This window comes from Mytilus trossulus, unplaced genomic scaffold (genome assembly GCF_036588685.1).
Source record: "Mytilus trossulus isolate FHL-02 unplaced genomic scaffold, PNRI_Mtr1.1.1.hap1 h1tg000244l__unscaffolded, whole genome shotgun sequence".
NCBI lineage: Eukaryota > Metazoa > Mollusca > Bivalvia > Mytilida > Mytilidae > Mytilus > Mytilus trossulus.
Window position 1 is genome coordinate 3,084,316 of NW_026963317.1, and position 24,911 is coordinate 3,109,226.

The following is a 24,911-nucleotide window of genomic DNA, read 5'->3' on the forward strand; positions in this document are numbered from 1 at the left end:
CCCATTTGAAATTAGCCTACATTGAATACACAATGTGAATTTTTATTTTATGTTTTCAGATAATTTATAGATGTCAATTACTATATTACTAACTAATTCACAAAGAAGAGGATATTTTCAAACCCACAATATTGTCTTTTCAATTTATTGTACAGATTTTGTATATATACAAAGTGGACAAAGAGGGTATGTGTCTTGGAGTGTCAACTAGGATATCGGAAACGAAATAGGTAGTGATAAAAGTAAAGACAGATATGTCAGAGGTGGATGAGACAGAGGCAGATATGACACAGAGAGGTGGATATGTCAGTGGTGGATATGCTAGAGGTGGATATTGCAGTGGATATGCAAGTCGTGGCAGTGGTGGATATGGCATTGGTGGATATGCTAATCGTGGCAGTGGTGGATATGGCAGTGGTGGATATGCTGGTCGTGGCAGTGGTGGATATGGCAGTGATAAAAGTGTCAGCAGTGGAAATGCTAATCGTGGCAGTGGTGGATATGGCAGAGGTGAATATGGCAGTGATAAAAGTGTCAGCAGTGGAAATGAAAGAGGTGGATATGGCAGTGGTGGATATACTAGTGGATATGGCAGTGGTGGATATGGCAGTAATAAAAATGGCAGTGGTGGATATGGCAGTGATAAAAATGTCAGTGGTGGATATGGCAGTGATAAAAATGTCAGTGGTGGATATGGCAGTGATAAAAATGTCAGTGGTGGATATGGCAGTGATAAAAATGTCAGTGGTGGATATGCTAGAGGTGGATATGTTAGTGGTGGATATGGCAGAGGTGGATATGGCAGAGGTGGATATGGGGGTTATACATATGATAGAGGTGGATATGCCAGTGATGGATATAGAAAAAGTGGGTATGACAGAGATGCCAGCCTTAATCAAGGTGAGGGACACAGAATTGGTTGTCAACAGAATGATGAACTGAGAAATGAAAAATCATTGGTAATTTTTTGTTATTTGCAGAGGTCATATATGATACAGCCTAGGGGCTGAACACAGTTATGACAGTGTTGTCCTAATGTAACAGAAGCAAGGGTTTAAATCCTGTTGAAGGGAGAATAAAAATTTCTTAACAAAGACAAAAAATGTATAATAATCTCTTATGGTTTTGGCCTGTCATTTATTTCTCCCATAATGAGATATTTCTCATTTCACACTGCACACAAAGTGTGAAATGAAAAAGTGATACAATAATCTGTGTTTTCCTTGATTGGCTTATCCAGCATTGTGAGACTATATTACCACAATATCATCAGCTTTTTGTTACTCTGATCACTGATCACTCTCAAAGGTTAAGATGATGAACATTTTGTCCAGGGCAACGAATATTTGTGATTTTTCAATGATATATAAAACACTCACACTTTTTGTTACCTGGGATTCCAATCTAATCTAAGCATACAAAAAGTTATAAAATTTCCTTGTTAAAGTTTGACACTGGAACACGACATAATGATGCCATACTTGCTCGCACCATATCCTTTATTATTATATTGTAACTGGAGGCATATTTTCTATGTCAACTTTAACATATTTTACCCCAGACAGTTTAAAGAGTAGGTATCGGAATCCTGAGTCTCTGATCCTTTATATGTGGCTTTGTAGAACTTAACACTAGCAAGTTTTCATAGTTTATTAATAAATGACAATTTAGCAAATATCAACAATATTGTAAAGATAAAAGTATTCAAATTTAAATAAGTTAAACTTACATGATAAAAGTGGGTCTGTGCAAGACCAACAAGCTTTCTATATGTAAAGCTAAACTGCAAACTGTCTTTACACAGTGCTGGGTTGTTTTTCTCTAATAAAAACACCTACCTTAAAAAGTCTCTATAGAAAGACTGTGGCTCTCTAAATAATTAAGCAATTTAACAAATGAGAGTTTTTATCGATCTTGACTGGCTATACAGCCCTTGCACGGGCGGCATACAATTTAACAAATATTAATCTCAGATCTAATTTAACAATAGCAAGACCGCCAAGATGACTAGAAAAGTAGATGATCAGTTGCAGATTTATCAAAATCTGTGAATATCTTATTGTGCTGTGAATAAATTTAAGCACAATGAAGAAAATGGATATAAAATGACATGTAAATCAATTATTTTTATCAATAATTTATATCAACAGTAATATTTAAATGTTAATTTCACAATAATCCATTTTCAAAGGAAGTAATGTTGTTTCAAAAATAGGCTCTCCGCCACAATATTGAAATTCAAATTTAATAACTCAAGTTGATATCAAGCTATATCCAGTTCTCACTTATTATGAAACCTTTCAATGCACAGTTTTAAGCTCACTGTTTCGAAGGAACATTGAGCTTTTGCCATCACTTGGTCTTCGTCTGTCCAGTGTAAACTATTTTAAACATCTTCTCTTCTGAAACTACTTTACTAATTCCACCAAACTTAAGGTGAATGATCCTTCGGGTATCTAGATAAGAGATTGTGCTTTATTTTCTGTTTCCTAAAAAAACATGGCCTCCATGGCTATAAATATCACATAGGGGTAAAATGCAGTTTTTGGCTAAAATGACAAAAAAACAAAGCATTTAGAGCAATCAGATATAGAGTCAAAGTGTTCAATAGGGCCCCTTTATCAAATTGGTTCACATTGAGTTCTAAAGGGTTCAAAATTGAACGTTATTTGATTTCATAAAAAATTGCATTCTTGGGGTTCTATGATATGCTGAATCTAACATTGTATTTAGATTTTTGATATTTGGGCCCCTTTATCAAATTGGTTCACATTGAGTTCTAAAGAGTCCTAATTGAACGTTATTTGATTTCATCAAAATTTAAATTATAAGGGTTCTATGATATGCTGAATCTAACCATGTATTTAGATTTTTGATATTTTGGCCCCTTTGTCAAATTGGTTCACAATTGAGTTCTAAAGTTCTAAAGGGTCCAAAATTGAACATTATTTGATTTCATCAAAAATTAAATTCTTGGGGATCCATGATATGCTGAATCTAACCATGTATTTAGATTTTGGATATTGGACCATAATAGGTAAATTTCCAATTTATTGTTTTAAGTTCTTAAACCACATTCATTCTGTGTCTACTATTTGATCACAATCCAAATTTAGAGCTGTATCAAGCTTGAAGGTTGTGTCCATACTTGCCCCAACTGTTAAGGGTTCAACCTCTTCGGCCGTCTCAAGCTTAGCCATGCAGCGAATGAACTGTTGGTTATTATCTTGTGAATATTATTTATGATAAAGTTTTACTGTAAACAACAGAAAAGTTCAGCAAAGTAAGATCTACAAATAAGGTCATATGACCAAAATTGGCAATTGACCCCTGAAGGAGTTATTGCCTTTCAAGGACAATTTTACACAATTTGTTTATCATGTTGTCTTATTTTTTTTAATTTCCCTCTGAAACCACTGAATCAACTCCAACCAAACATAAGCTGAATAATCCATAGTCTATCTAGAATGAAGATTGTTTTTTATTTGCTGTTAAGTTAAAAAAAAAAAAAACACAACACCATGCATGCATGGAAAAAAAGAACATAGGGGTAAAGTGTAATTTTTGGCTTATATCGCTTTTCATGCTATTTGCATTTCAGCATATCTGATGTGTGGTAAAAATATTTAGTAGGTCAAGTTCTATCAGCCATGAAATTTGTATATGAATCTAATGACCAATTGTTGGGAAAAATTGCTGCCACTTAATTGGTAATTTTAAGGATTTTTTGCAGATTTTGGTTATTTTCTTGAATATTATTAACGCTAACAATAAACTGTAAACAACAAAATGTTAAGCAAAGAAAGCAGATGCAGATTTATGATAATGAAGATCAGGATTTCTGGGAAAAATTTCTTTGATTACATAGGGAATCACTGAAGCATGACTGGAGCAGAGCCCCCTCTTAGTCAGTCAGTGTGCCCAGGGGCCCCCTCCTATGAAAATTTCTGGATCCCTAACTGGAGTTTCAGAGTATCTAGTATTATTTTTTTTATTTTATTTCCTTGTAGGTCAATAAAATTAATATATATACCACTATAGCTAAAATGGAACATGGGGGTAAAATGCATTTTTTTTTTATTTGAAGAAAATATGACAGATACAAAGAACATTTAAATGGAATTTTTAAGCCACTCATTAATATATATATATTGAAAGCAAAAAAGAACTCAATCTGATATACATTAATGTACATTGCAGTGTTATTTATATTGTAATTTGATCATTCTAGTATTTATACTATTTTTCTTTCAGTTCTACCTTGGGCAAGGCTTAATCTCCTTATTATTTTCAGTTACAAAATGATGATAATGAAGATCAGGAAAAAGAAGATAAAGAAATTGATGTTGAATCAACCATGTGTAATGAAGAAGAAGAATTTCCAAACAGTTCTGATTTTGAACTTAATTTGGAAGATAGATCAGGTCTCAGTTATTTAGATGAAGAAGAAGATTTGACAGTGTATGCTTGTAAGTAAACTCATCGTGTTTATAGAAGTACATAAACTAGCAGTAGAAGTTTACCCTATTTCTTCTTAGTTTAATCATATTTTATTGTCCAAAATGACAAACGGATCCAACGGATCAGACACAAATTTTACAACTTCGTAACCTCTTCTCCAACTTCTTATATGTATGTAATTAAGAAAATAAAATTATAAATTTATAGAAATATGTAACTTATTATGCTCAATTATTAGCAGTCTCTGTTTATATCAATCTAAGTTTGTAGAAGTTCACCTATGTTAGTTGCTGCTTCTCTATTTTCATCTCTATCGTGTCTTCTACCGTAGTGTCTTTTTTCTGGTTACTCCAATTGTTTGTTGTCCATACTCAATTGTATAATTTAGTGTCATATAATAATCTCTGCAGTAAGTTTCTAGTCTGTTTTCAAATGCATTCACTTTAGTGGTTGTTGCATTAATGTGTTCTGGCAAGCTGTTCCATTTGTCTATTATTCTGTTTGTGAAGAAGTGTTTACGCACATCTAATTTGCATCTTTGTTTCGTTGATTTTAAATATATGTACTTTGGTTGTACTGTTGTTAAAAATATACAGATAGTTAGTCGTTTTACTGTCGTATATTTTGACCAATGTTTTGAAAGCCTTTATCACGTCCCCTCACATTTGTCTATATTGCAGACTGTTAGCAATTTCAATATAATTTTCAATATTTGTAGTTCTTCTTTTTAACTTTTGTCATTCAAGTATGGTAGCATCTTAGTAGCTCTTTTCTTGTCATTTTCTAATGATTCAATGTCTTTTACTTTTTACAGATTCCATACACTATTGACATATTTTAAGTGTGTCTTGCCAGTTCCTTTGTAATCTAAAGATTTAAATCTTATTCTGATAATACAGACTATTCATTTTTCCTTATTTACTTCAATTTGTATATGTTTGTCAAAAACCAGATGACTATCTATGTTTACTGCAATACCTTTTTTCTATATCTATCAAATCCAATGCTGTCGTACCACCATTACACTTTTTTTCACTTTTTTATGTGTCAACTATTTTCCACTTGTTATAAAAAGAAATTCTATCACTTAGGAAGCTCTTGATCCATTATTTCAAGTTCCATGGCTTATACCATGCTGTTTTAGTTTTAGAAAAAAGTGCTTGTCAAAGGCCTTCATCAAGTCCATATAGATTGAGTGTAGTATTTCTCTATTGGTCAGAATTTCAGTACATCTACCGGTATCAAGAACCTTTACAAGTTGAAGGGAGGTAGATCTCCCATAACTTATAAAACCAAACTGTTTGTTACTTAATAAATTATGACTATTAATGTGTTGGACTATTCTCTCTCTCACAAGTTTTTCTATTAATTTGCAAATAGCACTAGTCAAACTAACCATTCATGGTCTATATATAGTAAGACAGGGCTGTTTTATCACCCAAAGTTCTTAAATATTGCTGATATTTGACTTATTTTCAATTTTAAGCATACTGTTTCACTCTTCAAACTAAAATTGATTACTAGTTAAAATAAATATTTTGGGTGCACTTAACACTTACCAACAACTCGCCTATCAATTGTCAGCTATAAAATAATTGTTGTTTGTTTCCGGTTTGAATTGTTTTACACTAGTCATTATTTAGCCCTTTATAGCTGTTTTAACTTTATATGATTTCAGATGAGGAAACAATCACAATAAAGGAAAGAGATAACAGTATCAGTGCTGTAGACTATCTGATGGAGAAAGATGTGGTGGCTGTTCATGTTGAAGTGTCCAAAGATGGCTTACAAAGAATACTTTGTGTAACTGAAGATAAATCATATATCTTTGAATTGGAAAACAATCCATTCTTAATGACTTTTGGCAAAGTGGCAGAATTTTTTAGTTGGACCCCAGAACCAAAGGGACCAACCAAAGTGAGGGTTTATACAATTATTTCTGTTTTACTGTGTAAAGTAATAGAAACTGTTATTTAATTTTACTGATCTTGTTTTTGATGGATTAAATTAGCAGAAGAAAGACCAAACACATCTTGTGCATTTTACTTGTAAAAAATTGTAAATAGATAGACAAAAAAAACAACACTTGCAAACTAAGATATTACTAATTTTATTTCAAGAAATATTGCCTTATAAGCATGCTATCAGAGGGTTAGAATTTGGGACAAAAATGGGTTATGAAATATTATAACCCAGAAACTAATATTTATAATCTAAATTGTGCAAATTGAGAATGTCTGTTTGTCTATTGTTTGTTAGAAACATTGTTGTCATGTTAAAGATTGCTCTTTATTTCTGTTATAGACAAAACACCAGAAAATATGCTATATAGATAATAGTACTAAAGCACTTGGTCCTAGGACACAGTTATATAGTCCCTAGTGTGAACACTGTATAACTTGCATTTTTTTTATACACTTTCCAAATTCTTTCTTGATATTTTAAAATGCATAAAATATTTAGTAGGGGGATGAAATAACATGTTCAAAATTTTTTAATTATTTTAACCCTTACCATGCGGTGACCGTCACATGACGGGCGTACCCTAATAACCCTTATTTGGCTCCAATGGTGTTCCATACTTTTAGAAGTCCACTTTATGATACTTATCTTAAAAGTTATGCATATTCCCTCTGAGGCCATCCATATTCATATTTCTCATGTATAAGTAGCATTTTGAGCACAAATACGGACTTGGAAAATTGATTTTTTTGCAAATAAACGAAAATTAGACATTTTCTGAAAACAATTCCGCGTGGTAAGGGTTAAGTAGTGATTTGGTCCAGTTTAAAAAGGTAAAAAAAAATTGAATGTTTGAAGCCTACAAACTAAATTTTAGACTCCCTTAACACAGAATTGTAAAGATTTTGAGTCAGAGCTGGTAGAAGTTTCTATAATTTTGATATAGTTTGTCCCAATAGTAGTTACCTACATGTATACTGTGAAAATCTTTTTGAAATAGAGACTCATATATTTTTCAGGTATTTCATGGATTAGATTCTAAGACGTGTGCTGTGTTTTTTGACAAATATGACATCATACTGGATGGAACTAAAATATATGATCTCAAGGTTTGCTCTTTAGATTCTTAAAAGTTATGACTCCCTCTTCCACAAGTAACATATAACAATGTCTTGCATAATAAGGCTGGATCATTTTAATGTTTACATTTTTATACCAGAGGACCCATATGTCCCTCTGTCAGTGTCTGGTCTTGTTGGCCCTCTCCTGTAAATAATAAATTTATGGAAAATGGCCTTGTTAGCACATGTATGGGTACAATTATGACAGATTTTGAAAAAAAAACATATACTAAAAGTTAACTTCAGTAATATCTCAAACAGTTTCTGTAATGGTGGATGAATGACTTTTTTTTTAAAAGAGTTATGTCCCTTGGAAATATTTAATTTATTGAAAATTGCCTTTCAAGCTCACCTGGCCCGAAGGGCCAAGTGAGCTTTTCCCATCACTTGGCGTCCGTCCTCTCGTCTGTCCTCCGGCGTCTGGTGTTAACTTTTACAAAAATCTTCTCTGAAACTACTGAGCCAAATTTAACCAAACTTGGCCACAATTATCATTGAGGTATCTAGTTTATAAAATGTGTCCTGTGACCCGGTCAACCAACCAAGATGGCCGCCACGGCTAAAAATAGAACATGGGAGTAAAATGCAGTTTTTGGCTTATAACTCAAAAACCAAAGCATTTAGAGCAAATCTGACATGGGGTAAAATTGTTTATCAGGTCAAGACCTATCTGCCCTGAAATTTTCAGATGAATCAGACAACCCATTGTTGGGTTGCTGCTCCTTAATTGGTAATTTTCAGGAAATTTTCCTGTTTTTGGTTATTATCTTGAATATTGTTATAGATAGAGATAAACTGTAAACAGCAATAATGTTCAGCAAATTAAGATTTACAAATAATTCAACATGACCGAAATGGTCAGTTGACTCCTTTAGGAGTTATTGCCCTTTATAGTAAATTTTTAACCATTTTTCCTAAAACTTAGTAATCTTTTACAAAAATCTTCTCCTCTGAAACAACTGTGCCAAATTAAACCAAACATGGCCACAACTATCATTGGGGTATCTTGTTTAAAAAATGTGTGGTATGACCAGGTCAACCAACCAAGATGGCCACCACGGTTAAAAATAGAACATAGGGGTAAAATGCAGTTTTTTGCTTATAACTCAAAAACCAAAGCATTAAGAGCAAATCTGACATGGGTTCAAATGTTCATCAGGTTAAGATCTATCTGCCCTGAAATTTTCAGATGAATCCGACATTCAGTTGTTGGGTTGCTGCCCCTGAATTGGTAATTTTAAGGAAATTTTCCTGTTTTTGGTTATTATCTTGAATATTATTATAAATAGAGATAATAATAATAATAATAAATTCTTTATTTAAAGAGGGTAAACTCAGTTAGTTATAATAAACTAATCTTCCCTGAGGCCCTCACATACAAATTACAATACAATCAAAACAGATATTTACACATAGTTAATTTACAGTCATGTAGTTCAATGTATTGTTATTAACATAAGATATAATGCTGTTTAAGAAGTATACATGTAGTCAAAAAAATCAAATGAAAATAAAAAAAAAAAAAAATATACATTAAAAATGCATTGTCATGATTGTAGCAAACATTTCTTATCAGGATTGTGTTAGGTACTTCTTGATACTTTGCTTAAAAGTAAAAGTGTTTTGAGCCTTACGCATTTTGTGTGGTAGTCCATTCCATAATACTGATCCAGAATAAGCAAATGATTTCTTAAATAGTTCAGCTTTTGGCTTAGGAACTATCAGATTACCTTGAGTGACACCTCTTAAGGAGTAAGGATTATTATCTGATTTCAGTTTAAACTTTTGAACTAGGTACATTGGTGCTTCCATACGCATACATTTATATAGAAGTAAATATTTGTGGTAATTTATTCTATTGTCAACTGTCATCCACCCAAGTTTTTTAAATAAGGGGGCTGAGGGGGATAAAGGATCTGCATCTAGAATTAATCTTGCTGCTCTTTTTTGGAGTTTTAAAATTCTTGTTTTCCCTTCATTTTTACATTCACCCCAAATAATACAGCAGTAGTCAATTAAGGGAAGAATATACCCATTGTAATATGTTTTCCTTGCATTTATATCTAAAAACTTCTTTATTTTAGAAAGAAGGTATATTCTGGATGATATATTAGCACAAACTTGGTCAATTTGATTTTTCCAGTTAAGTGTGTTGTCAATTTTAACACCTAATAATTTTTCACATGAAGAATTTTGTAAAACTTTTGAATTTATTATCAAGTTTGGTTGATAAGTCTGAATTGATAGTTTCTGTTTTGTTCCAGTAACCAAACATTTTGTTTTATTTGCATTAATGAACATGTTGTTCATTTTACACCACTCTTCAACCCTGTATAAATCTTCTTGAACATCATCATGTATGTTTTCTATGTTTTTCCCAGATTTATGAAGAGTGGTGTCATCAGCATATAGGTCTGTTTCACAATTTTCAATACATAAGGGAAGGTCGTTTATAAATAGTACAAACAATAGGGGACCAAGTATAGAACCTTGGGGGACACCAAATTTTATATGTTGTTGTTCAGAATAAACATTACAAATGTTTACCTGCTGTTTTCTGTTATTGAGGTATGACTTAAAAAAACTAACAGTAGCCTCACTAAATCCATAAATTTCAAGCTTTAAACAAAGAATATCATGATCTACCAAATCAAAAGCTTTTTTAAAATCTAATAAAATTGCTAGATTTAAATTACCATCATTCATTTCTTGCAACCATTTGTCAATGATATTGATAAGTGCAGTTTGACAAGAATGCTGCGGCCTGAAACCAGATTGTGTAGGGTGTAAAAGTTTAAGTTTAGATAAATATTTGTACATTTTATTAGAAACATGTTTTTCTATTAATTTTGATAAAGTTGGAAGAACAGATATAGGTCTGTAATTTGTTGCTAAAAGCTTGTCACCATCCTTGAAAACTGGTGTTACCTTAGCATTCTTTAGTAATGAAGGATATATACCAGTATCTATCATTCTGTTAAATATATATGTGAGAGGTGATGCAATAAAAGGGGCACTTAATCTTAGGATTTTTGGACCAATATTATCCATACCAGATGCTTTATTTATATCAAGTTTTGCTAATTCATTAAATAGCTCATTCATATTCACTGGAGGTATAGAAAATTTTTCATGTTTATGTAATTTATTTTTAACAAATTTACTAAGATTACTAAAATCTGCTTTGTTAACCGGTGTATAACTTCCTTGTTCTCTTAGTTTTTCCGCACAGGAAGTGAAAAAGTTATTAAAAGTATCAGCTATACATTTTTTACTTTTAGTTGTATTGTTATCTTCTGTGGCCAACTCATATGGTGTATTTTTAACTTTTGGGTTCAGACTGTGAAGACATTTCCATAATGTTTTAGGGTCATTTGAGTCTTTTACCATATTTTTATAATAATTCTTTTTTGAGTTATCAATAATTTGTTTAGTTTTATTTCTCCAAAATCTATACTCACTCCATAAACCAAGTGCATTATATTTATCTCTCATATTCCTAGCGTAAATGATTTCACTATTATACCATTCAGGCTGTCTGTCTCTTTTAACTCTCTTTTTAACAACAGGAGCATGTTTATCTAAAGCCTTGTTCAACATATCATAAAACAATTGTAGACAGTCAGAGGGGTTTTCTTCAAATTCAATTTCATGAAAAGGCGTAGATTGCAGAACTTATAAAAAATTGTTTTGGTTGAAATTTTTGAAATTTCTATATGTAATTGTACTGTGTGTATTCTTTTTGCCTATGTTGACTTCTTTCCTTGTTAAACAGATAGGATAATGGTCACTAATTGCATATCTACACACATGTGATTCCTCTACCATATTTGGATTATTGACATAAATATGATCAATCAGTGTACTAGTATCTTTTGTTACCCTTGTGGCTTCTTCAATCAGTTGTTGAAAATTATATGATTCTAAAATATTCAGCCATTTTTGAGGAGTTTTGTTTGGTGCTTTAAAATTGAAATTAAAATCACCCATAATTGTTATATCTGAATTGATGGTCATTGCCACTCTTATTTCTTTTTCAAAATCATCAACCCAATATATCAGTGACTTTGGTGGCCTATACACAAAACATAATAAAAAAGATTTTTTGTAATCTGGTTTAATTTCAAACCACATTGTTTCCACACCCCCTATTTCTATGTTGTTTTTTCTTAAAAATTTAATAGTTTCAGAAAAGTAAACAATTAGACCACCCCCACCTTGGGATGTTCTGTCCTTTCTTTCAAATACATAACCAGGTACTTGTAATTTATTATCAGGAGTGTGTTTTGTTAAAAATGTTTCACACAATCCTAATACATCAGGTTGGTTATCAGAAAACATAAGGTTATGTTTAATTTCTTCATATTTACTTTCAATCCTATTAACATTATGAGAACAAATCCTAATACCTTTTGATTTACTAAAACCATAAGAATTAAAAATCTTATCATTAGCTGTCAATGCATGGTTTTCTAAATTGATTATATAATATATACAAACACTAATTGCTAAAATAAACACAGACACATAGGATAATTTCACATCAATTATTAAATTGACCTGAGGGAGAGGTAATAATAAATTATCTACATTAGACTCATCATCAAACATTACACAGTTTGTATCATGCTGTTTAATACCAAGTAATGTATCCTGTCCAGATGTCTGAGATTCAGTGTTAGAGATATCAGAATTAATCAACCCATCATTAGTACTATAAAGTTTGACAGTAGACATTTCCTGGATTGTGTCAAGTGAGAAATTACTTTCATTCTTTTCTTTAATTGTTTTTCTAGTGTTTTTAGTTTTCTTTATCTCAGAAATCTGAAGCCCTTGTGTCAAAGAAAATAATTTACACATGCATGGAAATAAATTGCATTCAGAACATAATATTGTCAGTACATCAAATTTGTTTGAAACAGATATTAAATTGGCATTTTCTTCTTTGCCATTTTTTCAAGCAGTACAAAATTTTAGTTTGTGTCCATACCTATTACACTTGAAGCATTTAATTTTCATATTAAATCTACAGAAAGATGTTTTATGGTTAAGTTCACCACAGTTCTCGCATTCATCGTGTGTATTGATTATTCCTATTATGTTATCGATTGTTTTGATGTATCTTGATGTTCCTCTTGAATTGAAATGAATACCATCATGAACATAGAAATTATTGTTTTGATCGAAGCTGTCACGCATATACATTTCATACTGTCTTATAAAAACTAGTCCAAGATGTTGACATAATCTTTCTAAAGCTACATTTGCCCTGTAAACATCTACATCAATCCTGGGAGGGAGTCCTGAGACTATGATGTTACAGTCAGAGTTACTACAACTACGAGCTGCTAGGAGCAAACTTTCAAATTCATTTTCAAAATCTTTCAAGGATTTTCCACCACTCATGTCGTTTCCACCAACTTGAAGAATAATATTCTTATAAGCTTTTAGATCCATATTCATAATTTCCTTTGTTATTCTATCAATGTGTGCCCCTCTGAATGTTCTTATGTTGGTCTTTGATAGGCCAGAAGTTCTAATCCCTTTAAGAATTGATGATCCAATGATTAAATTTTTGTCACCTGATTTTTTAACCTTCTCTGGACTATGGTTGTTGATAGTTTTTGGATTTGGACTTGAGTTTTCTTGTTGGGATTTTGGCTCAAGGACAGGTCGGCATTGATCTTTTGTGGGTTTAAACTTGGAAGGTCTTGGAGCTGGAATTGGTCTTGTCTGGGTTGATGCATCACAAGTGTTGACATATTGGGATGTTTGGCACTCAACAGAAACAGCTGATAACTCAGTTTGTATTGATTGCTCACTGCATTTTTTCACTGCTAGTTCAGATTCAAGACGTTTAATGATATTTATTAAGTCCTCTCTACTTTTGCCATAATATATAGAGTTGGTACATATATAATTTGATTTCAATTTAGTTATTGAGTCATTTTGGACATTTAGGCTCTCCTCATGATTTTCATTTTCAGTTATTTCTTCATTTGATTCTATTGAGCTATTGATAAAGTCTTGAATAAATTCAATTGGTGTTGATGCTCTTGGCTGAGATGAAATTATTTCCTTTTCAAGTAATTCACACTTAGCAACAAAAGTATCAATCCAAGTAAAAACATTGTTACCTTGCACATTAATGGTACCAGTACTTACGTAAAGTGTTACTGTCACTGAATTGTCCACAGTTTTATATATATTTCCATATTGAAAGTGACTCCTTATGAAATTTAAATCATTATCCAAAATTTCTTGAACATCCTGTATCATATGTGATGAGACATGAATTGTAACACTATTCTTCTTAGGCGAAATTTGCAAAAATTCTGGTATATTCTCAGCTGATAAATTCAATGAAATACTTTCATCTAAAATTTTATCAGTTAATTCACTAATTTCACTACTATTATTAAAAAGTACAGTTGCATTAAAGGAATTAAACAGTGATTTAACAACAGTAAAACTGTTTAGTAAAGCCATGGTAATTATCAATCAGGAGCTCACAGAAACACATCCTTTCACTTCAAAATCATTTATCTAATCAAAATAAACTGTAAACAGCAATAATGTTCAGCAAAGTAAGATTTACAAATAAGTCAACATGACCAAAATGGTCAGTTGACCCCTTTAGGAGTTATTGCCCTTTATAGTCAATTTTTTAGCATTTTTCGTAAATCTTAGTAATCTTTTACAAAAATCTTCTTCTCTAATACTAAGGGGCCAAATTAAAACAATCATCATTTGGGTATCTAGTTTAAGAAATGTGTGGCATGACCAGGTCAACCAACCAAGATGGCCACCACGGTTAAAAATAGAACATAGGGGTAAAGTTCATTTTTTGGCTTATCTAACTCAAAAACCAAAGCATTTAAAGCAAATCTGACATGAGTAAAATTGTTTATCAGGTCAAAATCTATCTGCCCTGAAATTTTCAGATGAATCGGACAACCCGTTGTTGGGAGCTGCCCCTGAACTGTTAATTTTAAGGAAATTTTGCTGTTTATATTATCATAAATAAATTTTGTGTATTTAATGTCTTCTGATTGGTTAAAATTATTAGTTTTATTTTCAATGTTGTCAATTTTTATGGTGACACGCCCACTCTGACATTGTGTATTCATACGCCAACATGTGTGTACGTTGTTATTGTCAAGGTAAATAATATAAAAAACTCTTTGAGCCGTATTTTTGATAGAAATTTATTTATAATGAATGGCAATAATTTATTTTGATTTTATTGAACCATAAAACTAATTTTTGACTCTTCACATTTTACATAATCCGCTTCGCGGATTATTCAATGTGAAGAGTCAAAAATTAGTTTTATGGTTCAATAAATTCAAAATAATTGATAGCCATTCATTAATTGAATATTATAATAGATAGAGATAAACTGTAAAAAACAATAAATGTTGGCAAAGTAAGATCTACAAATAAGTTAACATGACCAAAATTGTCAGTTGACCCCTTTAGGAGTTATTGCCCTTTATAGTCATGTTTTAACCATTTTTTGTAAATCTTAGTAATCTTTTACAAAAATCTTCTCCTCTGAAACTACTGGGCCAAGTTAATTATAGATAGAGATAATTGTAAGCAGCTAGAATGTTCAGTAAATTAAGATGTACAAACACATCACCATCACCAAAACACAATGTTGTCATGAATCCATCTGCGTCCTTTGTTTAATATTCACATAGACCAAGGTGAGCGACACAGGCTCTTAAGAGCCTCTAGTTTAGCAATCTCACAGGTACAATTCAAGTACCGGTACTTATCCTGTAGGTTAATATCAGCAATATCTTTGAAAATTTCTAAAATAGTGGTTTTTTTTAAAAGTTATTCCCCTGACTGAGAATATTAAATTTATGGAAAATGGACTCGTTTAAGTGCTCTCACAGGTACAACTCATGCCAGATTTTTATAAAACTTATACTTTAAGTTATAACCAGTTATATCTCGGACTAGTTCTATAATGGTGGACAGTTGACTTTTTTCAAAAATGAGTGGTGCCTTTTGGAAATATTCAATAAGCGCAACTCAGGGGACATAAGAACTCTGTTCTTTTATTCCTGTTCTTGTGTTCACAACTCATTGGAAAGCACACAACAGAATTTTATGAATCTTTGTATATAATAAGGACCTTGATGTGCAGCTTATTGACAGGAAATTGGAATTTCAATTTTTTTTCTTATATTTATGCTCCTTTGAACTTAGAATGTTGACCCAAAATTAATTAATATACCACTGCATTAGAATTTCATAAATTTTTGTAGATAATAAGGACATAATTTGAAGATGAGCATATATATCAGAAATTTTTATAAGTTAATGTTTTATGGACTTATTAGTCTTTAAACTTAGAAATCTGGTGAGATTTTGTTAGTCCAGTGAGTGACAATGTCGGTATGTGAGGGTGCTTTCAAAGGTTCTTTAGTCTTTCAGATGCTTCAAGTACTGTAAATTCAGGTATTATTGCAAGGTTTTTATTTATTCGAATCATTTGAAAATGCTTATTTGGGAGTACAGCAATAATAAAATCTGTCATTCTGATAACTGATAAAATATATCCATATGCAGTTTTTCCTGCACAATAATTAATCTCATATCTTTTTCTTTCTTCAAAAAAAAGCAATGAAAAATACATGTACATGCAATAACTTAAATTCTGAATTCACAGTAATCTACCAAATTAATTTCATTGATTCTAATAAATGTGCCTTAAGTTGTATTAATCTAGTATAAAACAAGAAAGTGTCCACAGTACACGGATGCCCCACTCGCACTCATTTTCTATGTTTACTGGACCGTGAAATTGGAATAAATTCTCTAATTTGGCATTAAAATTAGAATGATCTTATCAAAGGGAACATGTATACTAAGTTTCAAGTTGATTGGACTTCAACTTCATCAAAAACTACCTTGACCAAAAACTTAAACCTGAAGTGTAACAGACGGACGAACGAACAGACAGACAGACGGACGGACGGACGGACGGACGGACAGACAAACTAACAGACGAAAGGACGCACAGGCCAGAAAACATAATGCCCCTCTACTATCGTAGGTGGGGCATAAAAACAACTTCATGCATACAATTAAATTGTATCATATATAGATATTTATGAAGAACAACTATGAATCTTAAACATGTTAACTATGAAGAATCAGTAAGAGAAGGCAGTGTCTGGTTAATGATGATTTGATAAAGTTGAGATAAATTTTGTATTCCTTAAGATAGAAGTTCTGTGAAATGAGATCCTAGCCTTAACCAACTGGTTTTTCTTTTTCATTGAGTTTTGACAAATCTTTTTATTTTATTACCATGGAAAGATTAATCTTCTAATATTACATTGCTATACAACCATTTTTTATAGATTGCTTATGATTTGATGAAGGAAAGGTGTTTAGATGCCCACATCACAGAACTGAATAAAACTGGATTCAGTCCTTACAACTGTATCTATAACATAAATACTGTGTGTTTGACCTACATAAAGGCATATCAGTATTTATCACAGTAAGTATTTTAGTTGATTATATATACCAGCAATGTTGAGTTCTAATAATTATTTTAAATAACAATAATAGCTGATTAAAAGTAATAAACTTAAAAGAAAACCACAGCAAAAATTTAACAACAAAACTATTTCAGGATTTTTATGCCCCACCTATGATAGTAGAAGGGCATTATGTTTTTTCCTCTGTGTGTCCGTCTGCCCTTCCTTTCGTTCGTTTGTCCATTCATCCCGCTTCAGGTGAAAGTTTTTGGTCAAGGTAGTTTTTGATGAAGTTGAAGTCCAATCTACTTGAAACTTATAGTACACATGTTCCGTATGATATGATCTTTCTAAATTTAATGCCAAATTAGAGTTTTTAGCCCAATTTCTAGGTCCATTGAACACAGAAATTGATAGCAAAATTGAGAAAGGAAATGGGGAATGTGTCAAAGTGACAACAACCCGACCATAGAGTAAACTGCCAAAGGCCACCAATGAGTCTTTAATGTAGAGAGAAACTCCCGCACCTGGAGGTGTCTTTCAGCTGGCCCCTTAAAAAATATGTATACTTATACGTACAGTGATAATGGATGTCAGACTAAATTCCAAATTATACACAAGAAACTAAAATTAAAAATCATACAAGACAAACAAAGGCCAGAGGCTCCTGACTAAACAGGAAATATTTGTCAATAATAGCGGATTAAAAGTTAATGAACTTAAAAGAAAACCACAGCAGTGGGGCATCCATGCACTATAGACACATTCTTGTTGATAATAATTTTGTTACCATTAATTGTGTTAGGATTAGAGAAAATCAGGTAAAAATTTGTGTGTTCTCTGAAAACATTTCTTTTTAATCCTTGCTAGATAGGAATGAAACTTATCAGATGGAAAATATATGGTAAGGAAAGATGCCAATATATTTTTAAAGGGTTACTGTTAAAAAAAATAATTTTAAGTCAAAGTTCATCGTCGATGTCACTAAAATAGAAAACAAAAATAAAATGGTTTCAAGATGGTAACCTGTGTTTCCTTTTTTATTCATACTGACAACTTTATATGTAAATGATTGATTTGTTGTGGATCCTGCGACTTAGAAAGCTTGACATGTGAATAGTGATCTGGTGGCAGCTACGGTGGTGTTAATTTCAGAAGGTGGAAGACCTGGTTGCTTCATGCTTTGTATATACGGTAGATGCCTCATGTGACAAAGTTTTTGTTTGTCACATGCCCATTGTCCTTGACCTCATTTTCATGGTTCAGTGACTACTTGAAAAAAAAAGTTCATTAATTTCTCTTTCTACTATGAGAAATAGGATAACTGTATTTGGTAAGTTTTGGTGGTCAAGTCCATATCTCAGATACTACAAGCAATTGGTGTAGCATATTTGGTGTATGGAATGATTGTAAGGTGTACATGTCTAGCTGGCAGGTGTCATCTGACCTTGACCTCATTTTCATGGTTCAGTGGTCAAAGTTTAGTATTTGAGATTTGGTCTTTTTTTCTAACACTTTATGCAATAGGTGGCATATATTTGGTGTATGGAAATATTTTATGATGTGCATGCCAGGCTCACAGATTTTATTTGACCTTGACCTCATTTTCCTGGCTCATTGCTCAGTGTTAAGTTTGTGTGTTTTGGTCTGTTTTTTTTTTAACTGTAAGCAATATGTCAACTATATTTGTTGTATGGAAGAATTGTAAGCTGTACATGTCTGTTTGGCATGGTTCATCTGACCATGACCTTTTTTCATGGTTCTTTGGTCAATGTTTAGCTTATTTGGTTAAGTCTGTTTCTTAGAAACTATAATTAAGGTAAACTATATTTAGTGTATTGAATGACTGTAAGGTGTACATGTATTTCTTGTATGGTTTATATGACCTTGGCCTCAATTTCTTGGAACAAGTTAAGTTTATGTGATTGTTGTAGTAAAGCTTCATATTTAGGACTATAATATCAATGATTAGTACAGAAGGCGAGGCATTTCAGCATGTGCACTCTTGTTAATCAAAATGTCAAATGTCACTGTTTACGTTGATAAAAATTGACTGAAAATAAAGTACAAATAATTGAAATTAATTGTTTCTAGGTAATGTTTTGAGGCTCCGTTCACTTGGGTTAAAGCAGGGAAATGTTGGAAGCTGATAGATTTTGTGTTCATTTGGTCAAAAGTCAAGGTCTTAGCTCCTATGGAAAGCTGAACTCAGAATTAAATTCTAAAAATTATGGTTTCTAGATAAAAATGTTCTGAATAACTCTTTAATTTTTTTTAATAATATTTTAACTGGACATGTGCTTCCAGAATCCAGACCTGACAATTGTCTATAGTGTATGCCCCAAAAGATTATATTTATGAAGTCCTTGCTTAGTCATGTCTTGTAATTACTGTAAATTCTAAAATTATTGCATGCATTTATTATTGCAATTTTGTCATTTCAGTCTAAAATGTGATTTTAATTTTTCCAAAATTAAGAAAAATCCTGTTCAATTCATATAAAAAATTTCAGAATGCATGTTTAATTTATTTCGAATATAACCATGTCACATAATAAAATCATCACAATAATTTGTTAATTTACAGTACCACAGTATTCCATCACAAAATATAACACATACAGGCAAAAAAGTGAAAATTGTAAGATTGTAGTACTTGTAACGTGACAGTACCCAAATTGCACCTATTTTGACAGTTTTTTTCTGATAAAGACAAAAATGTCCATTCCGTGTTTATTTTGTAGCCGTATCCTTCTTTAAATACTTATATAGGTACTGCAATTTGATTTTTAATCCATATGGGATCCTAGAAAAATTGGTCTAAACTGACCTCCAAACCAACAATGATTCTGAAATGAGGAGTACCAAAATTACATCCATGCTCAAATTCGCATTGTCAAAAGTCTAATAACAGAGTTTTTGTTTAATTTCTTCAAATATTTTGAACAATTGTATATTGGTCCATGCTTGCTCTTCATTTAAAAAATAAAGGATAACATATTGTGTTTGATAATTTTAAAAAGATGACGTTTTGATGACGTTGCATGGCGACGTTTCAGTACATTTTGCTTTTTTCAGTAAACACTTCATCTACTGATAAATATTGTGAACGTTTTGAGCATATCTCAATATGTTTATCTATGTTGAAAGATGTGCATAGTATCAAATCATAAAAATACAAATTGTTTAGTCTCTAGAAAATCTTGTAAGATGGCCACTGCTATTTTTACTAAATAGGTGCAATTTGGGTACCGTTATGTTATATGCTTATTTATCCATTGACCAGACATCCAACTGTTTTTATACAACCGCAAAATTTGAAAAAATTTTCTTCTTATATTGCTATCACGTTGGCGTTGCGTCGTTGGCGTAGTCGTTGTTGTCGTCCGAATACTTTTAGTTTTTGCACCCCAACTTTAGTAAAAGTGAATAGAAATCTATGAAATTTTAACACAAGGTTTATGACCACAAAAGGCAGGTTGGGATTGATTTTGGGAGTTTTTATCTTAACATTTTAGGAATTAGGGGCCAAAAAGGGCCCAAATAATCATTTTTTTTTTGTTTTTCGCACAGTAACTTTAGTTTAAGTAAATAGAAATCTATGAAATTTTGACACAAGGTTTATGACCACAAAAGGAAGGTTGGTAGTGATTTTGGGAGTTTTGGTTTGAACAGTTTAGGAATTAGGGGCCAAAAAGTGGTCCAAATAAGCATTTTTCTTGGTTTTTGCACCATAACTTAGGTATAAGTAAATAGAAATCTATGAAATTAAAACACAATGTTTTTGACCACAAAAGGAAGGTTGGTATTGATTTTGGGAGATTTGGTCCTAATAGTTTAGGAATTAGGGCCAAAAAGGGGTCCAAATAAGCATTTTTCTTGGTTTTCGCATCATAACTTTAGTATAAGTAAATAGAAATCTATGAAATTTAAACACAAGGTTTATGACTATAAAAAGAAGGTTGGTATTGATTTTGGGAGTTTTGGTCCTAACAGTTAAGGAACAAGGGGCCCAAAGGGTCCAAAATTAAACTTTGTTTGATTTCATCAAAAGTTGAATAATTGGGGTTCTTTGATATGCCGAATCTAACTGTGTATGTAGATTCCTAATTTTTGGTACCGTTTTCAAATTGGTCTACATTAAGGTCCAAAGGGTCCAAAATTAAACTTAGTTTGATTTAGACAAAAATTGAATCCTTGGGATTCTTTGATATGCTGAATCTAAAAATGTACTTAGATTTTTTATTATTGCCTCAGTTTTCAAGTTAGTCCAAATCCGAGTCCAAAATCAAACTTTGTTTGATTTCATCAAAAATTGAATAAATGGGGTTCTTTGATATGCCAAATCTAACTGTGTAGATTCTTAATTTTTGGTCCTGTTTTCAAATTGGTCTACATTAAAGTCCAAAGGGTCCAAAATTAAACTTAGTTTTATTTTAACAAAAATAAAATTCTTGGGGTTCTTTGATATGCTGAATCCAAACATGTACTTAGATTTTTGATTATGAGCCCAGTTTTCAAGTTGGTCCAAATCAGGATCTAAAATTATTATATTAAGTATTGTGCAATAGAAAGAAATTGTCAATTGCACAGTACTCAGCAATAACAAGAAATCTTCAATTGCACAGTATTGTGCAATAGAAAGAAATTTCAATTGCACAGAATTGCGCAATAGCAAGAAATCTTCAATTGCACAGTATTGTGCAATAGAAAGAATTTTCAATTGCACAGTATTGTGCAATAGTAAGAAATATCTAATTGCACAATATTGTGCAATAGCAAGAAATTTCAATTGGAGTTATCTTTCTTTGTCCAGAATAGGTAGTTGAATCAACTTAAATCATTGTTTTATACAATATACAATGTATATTCACTTTTACTACCAACTGATAAATTAAAACAATCTTCACCATTCACTGATACATTTTAATATTTTATGATGTATTTAAATGAGTAATTATTGTTGCAAACTCCATTAGAAATTTGAATTGAGATCAGTTTTGGAATAAAGGATAGGGGGATGTGAGAAAAAAAAATGGGGGGGGTTCAATTTTTCTCATTTGAAATTTCATAAATAAAAAGAAAATTTCTTCAAACATTTTTTTGAGAGGATTAATATTCAACAGCATAGTGAATTGCTCAAAGGCAAAACAAAAATTTTAAGTTCATTAGACCACATTCATTCTGTGTCAGAAACCTATGCTAGGTCAACTATTAGGTCCAAGGACACAGTTATCGTCCTTTGGTTTTCATTGTCTACGAATATAGTCCCTAGTGTAAACAGTGTATAGCTAACATGTTTTATTTAATACACTTTCCCAATTTATTTCTTTATATTAAATGCATGAAATATTAAGAAGGGGGATGTAATTACATGTCAAAAAAATTGTGGTGCTGAAACTTTATGTTAAGTAGTGAATTGGTCCAGTTCTAAAAGGTCAAATTTTATCACGTCTGAAGCTGTCAAACTGAATTTTACACCCCCTTAATACAGAATTGTCGATATTTTGAGGTGCGATTTTTTTAATTTGAATTTATTGTCTTAAAGAAATGCACTACGAAATAACTGTGTTCTCGGGCCATTAAATCACAATCCAAATTTAGAGCTGAATCCAGCTTGAATGTTGTGTCCATATTTGCCCCAACCGTTCAGGGTTCAACCTCTGTGGTCGTATAAAGCTGAGCCCATGGGGAGCATCTGGTTTAGTGCTGAAATGAAATTGCATGGCTCTTAATAAATGTGCTGTTCAGACAGAAAAGAAACAAGTTTATACTATGAGGGGGGAAAGGAACTTTATTGGGATTCTGGGATTGGGTGTTTTTAAGCTCAGGATTTCGGGATTGATCCTTTCAGGATCTGGGAATTATTTTTTTCAAATTTTTGGATGTCAGGATTTAAATTACTTTAATTTGGGACCTCAGAGTTTGTTGGTTATGTTGATAAACATGTTTCTCCCCTCTTCTATTATAAATCATTACAATGTTAACTTGACATTTTAAAGCATGCCAGGTGCTCTGTAATTTCAGCCTTGTATGATAATTGAAACAAATGAACGTTATACAATTATTAAGTTTAATAAGAATCTCTATACAAAAATAATTTTACTGCAGGGTCCAATTTCAAAAAGAAATAAAAGATTGCAAGAAACACCTGTTTGAAATGGTCAGGGCTGAAATTAATTCAGAAAAGTTGAAAAAAGCTAAAGAGAGAAAGAAAAAAGAATACAAAGCTGCTAATAAAGAAAGGCTATCTCACTTAGGCCGAACATCAAAGTTTAAAAAACAGAAAAGAAAGATGGATTTTCCTGTTCATCAGTTGGCTTCAGAATTAAAGGAAAAAGAAATTACTAATGAGAGAGAGGAAAAATTAGAAAACATTCCAAGCAAGGATTCTACAAGCTATCAAAATTTTACAGCTGCCAAACAATTGCCAGAAAACTGCAACTCAACAATTAATTTGCAAGCTGGTTTAGCACATGTATCTTTGAATAACAATTTACAGCAAGAATTTAATGAAACCAGGCAAATGGCAAAACAATGTGCAACACAAAAGTCACAGGAAGAACAATGTCAGGTTATTGCTGTTGTGAAACACGAAAGTGTCGACTTTCCTGACGGACGCAGATATACATGTAGATCAACTATAGTACCCGATCCTGTCAGCGTTGAAGGAAAAAGTACAGCCACACAAACTGAGTCAGATAAATGTAAAGATGTAGGCGTTCAGTGTGAAATTATAGATTGGAACAAATATCAGAAAATGATCGAACTAGCAGAAGTCGTTCTTCGGTAGAATATAAACCTACAAGGAAATGTGATCTTTTGCCATCACTTGGAGTCTGTTGTTCAGTCATCTGTCCGGTGAAAAATATTTCAAACATCTTCTCTTCTGAAACTACTAAACCAATTCCAACCAAACTTAAGCTGAATGATCCTTAGGTTTTTTAATTTTCTGTTACGTAAAAAAAAATGGCTGTGGCTAAAAATAGAATCTATATCAAATTATGCCAATTGAAAAACTATCTTTTATTATATTTGTATATGTGTTTGCTGTTGATTTTGAAGGTTGATTTTTTTTCAAAACATTCCAACTTATTTTGGGTCAATTCTGGTAAATTAAAGTAGACAAAAAAGGATAGTGATCGATATCATGAATATCTGTGATATCTTTGTTCAATATATATTTTTGTGCCATGATTTATACAGTAGTTTTTTTAATAAATTATTTTGTTGCTTTTGTAGTTGTTCTTCTATTGCAAAATCAATTGAAAATCAGAAACAAGAGGAACTGAAATTAATTAAGTAAAATTGAGAATGGATATAGGGAATGTGTTCAAGAGACAATAACTGACCAAAGAGCAGAAACAGCAGAAGACCCATTGAGCAGAAGAGCATCAATGGGTCTTCAACACAATGACCAAATCCTATCTGTTTTGACTATTGAACACATTTCTTCCTTTTCTATTGCCAGCACAACATGAATGTGGATTTTTTATTATTCATGGATACCAATTTTTCTGGATTTCATGGGTAAAGGTAAACCAAAAATTTAAATGTTCAACAAAGAATGAATTGTCTAAAGACTTGTATACTTGCAGACTTAGGCAAAACCATGAAATCAAATATCAACAAAAATGCATATTTTCTTCAATCTATGAAAATTGTTACAAAAAAAATAATGACTCCAGTTATTCCTAAAATGAAAATATATTCTACTACATTGTACTAGTTTTTTTCTAACGAACATAACTATCCATGAGGATTTTACATGATTGATGAAGATATATTCTGCATCTAATTGACAAGGGCTCCACTGGAAGCTGAAGGATACAGTAGATGCAACTGAAAGCTTTTTGGTAGAA

General features: G+C 31.8%; 1 protein-coding gene across 1 annotated transcript; it reads left to right on the forward strand.

Moving 5' to 3' along the window:
- The first annotated feature begins 254 nt into the window (after nt 1–254).
- Nucleotides 255–24,252, forward strand: LOC134701495 (uncharacterized). The gene is made up of 6 exons (XM_063562649.1): nt 255–959; nt 4,295–4,469; nt 6,140–6,378; nt 7,443–7,532; nt 16,928–17,070; nt 23,161–24,252. The coding sequence occupies exons 1-6, from the start codon at nt 255–257 to the stop codon at nt 23,840–23,842; spliced, it is 2,034 nt and encodes a 677-aa protein (XP_063418719.1). The 3' UTR covers nt 23,843–24,252.
- Nucleotides 24,253–24,911: the final 659 nt, after the last annotated feature.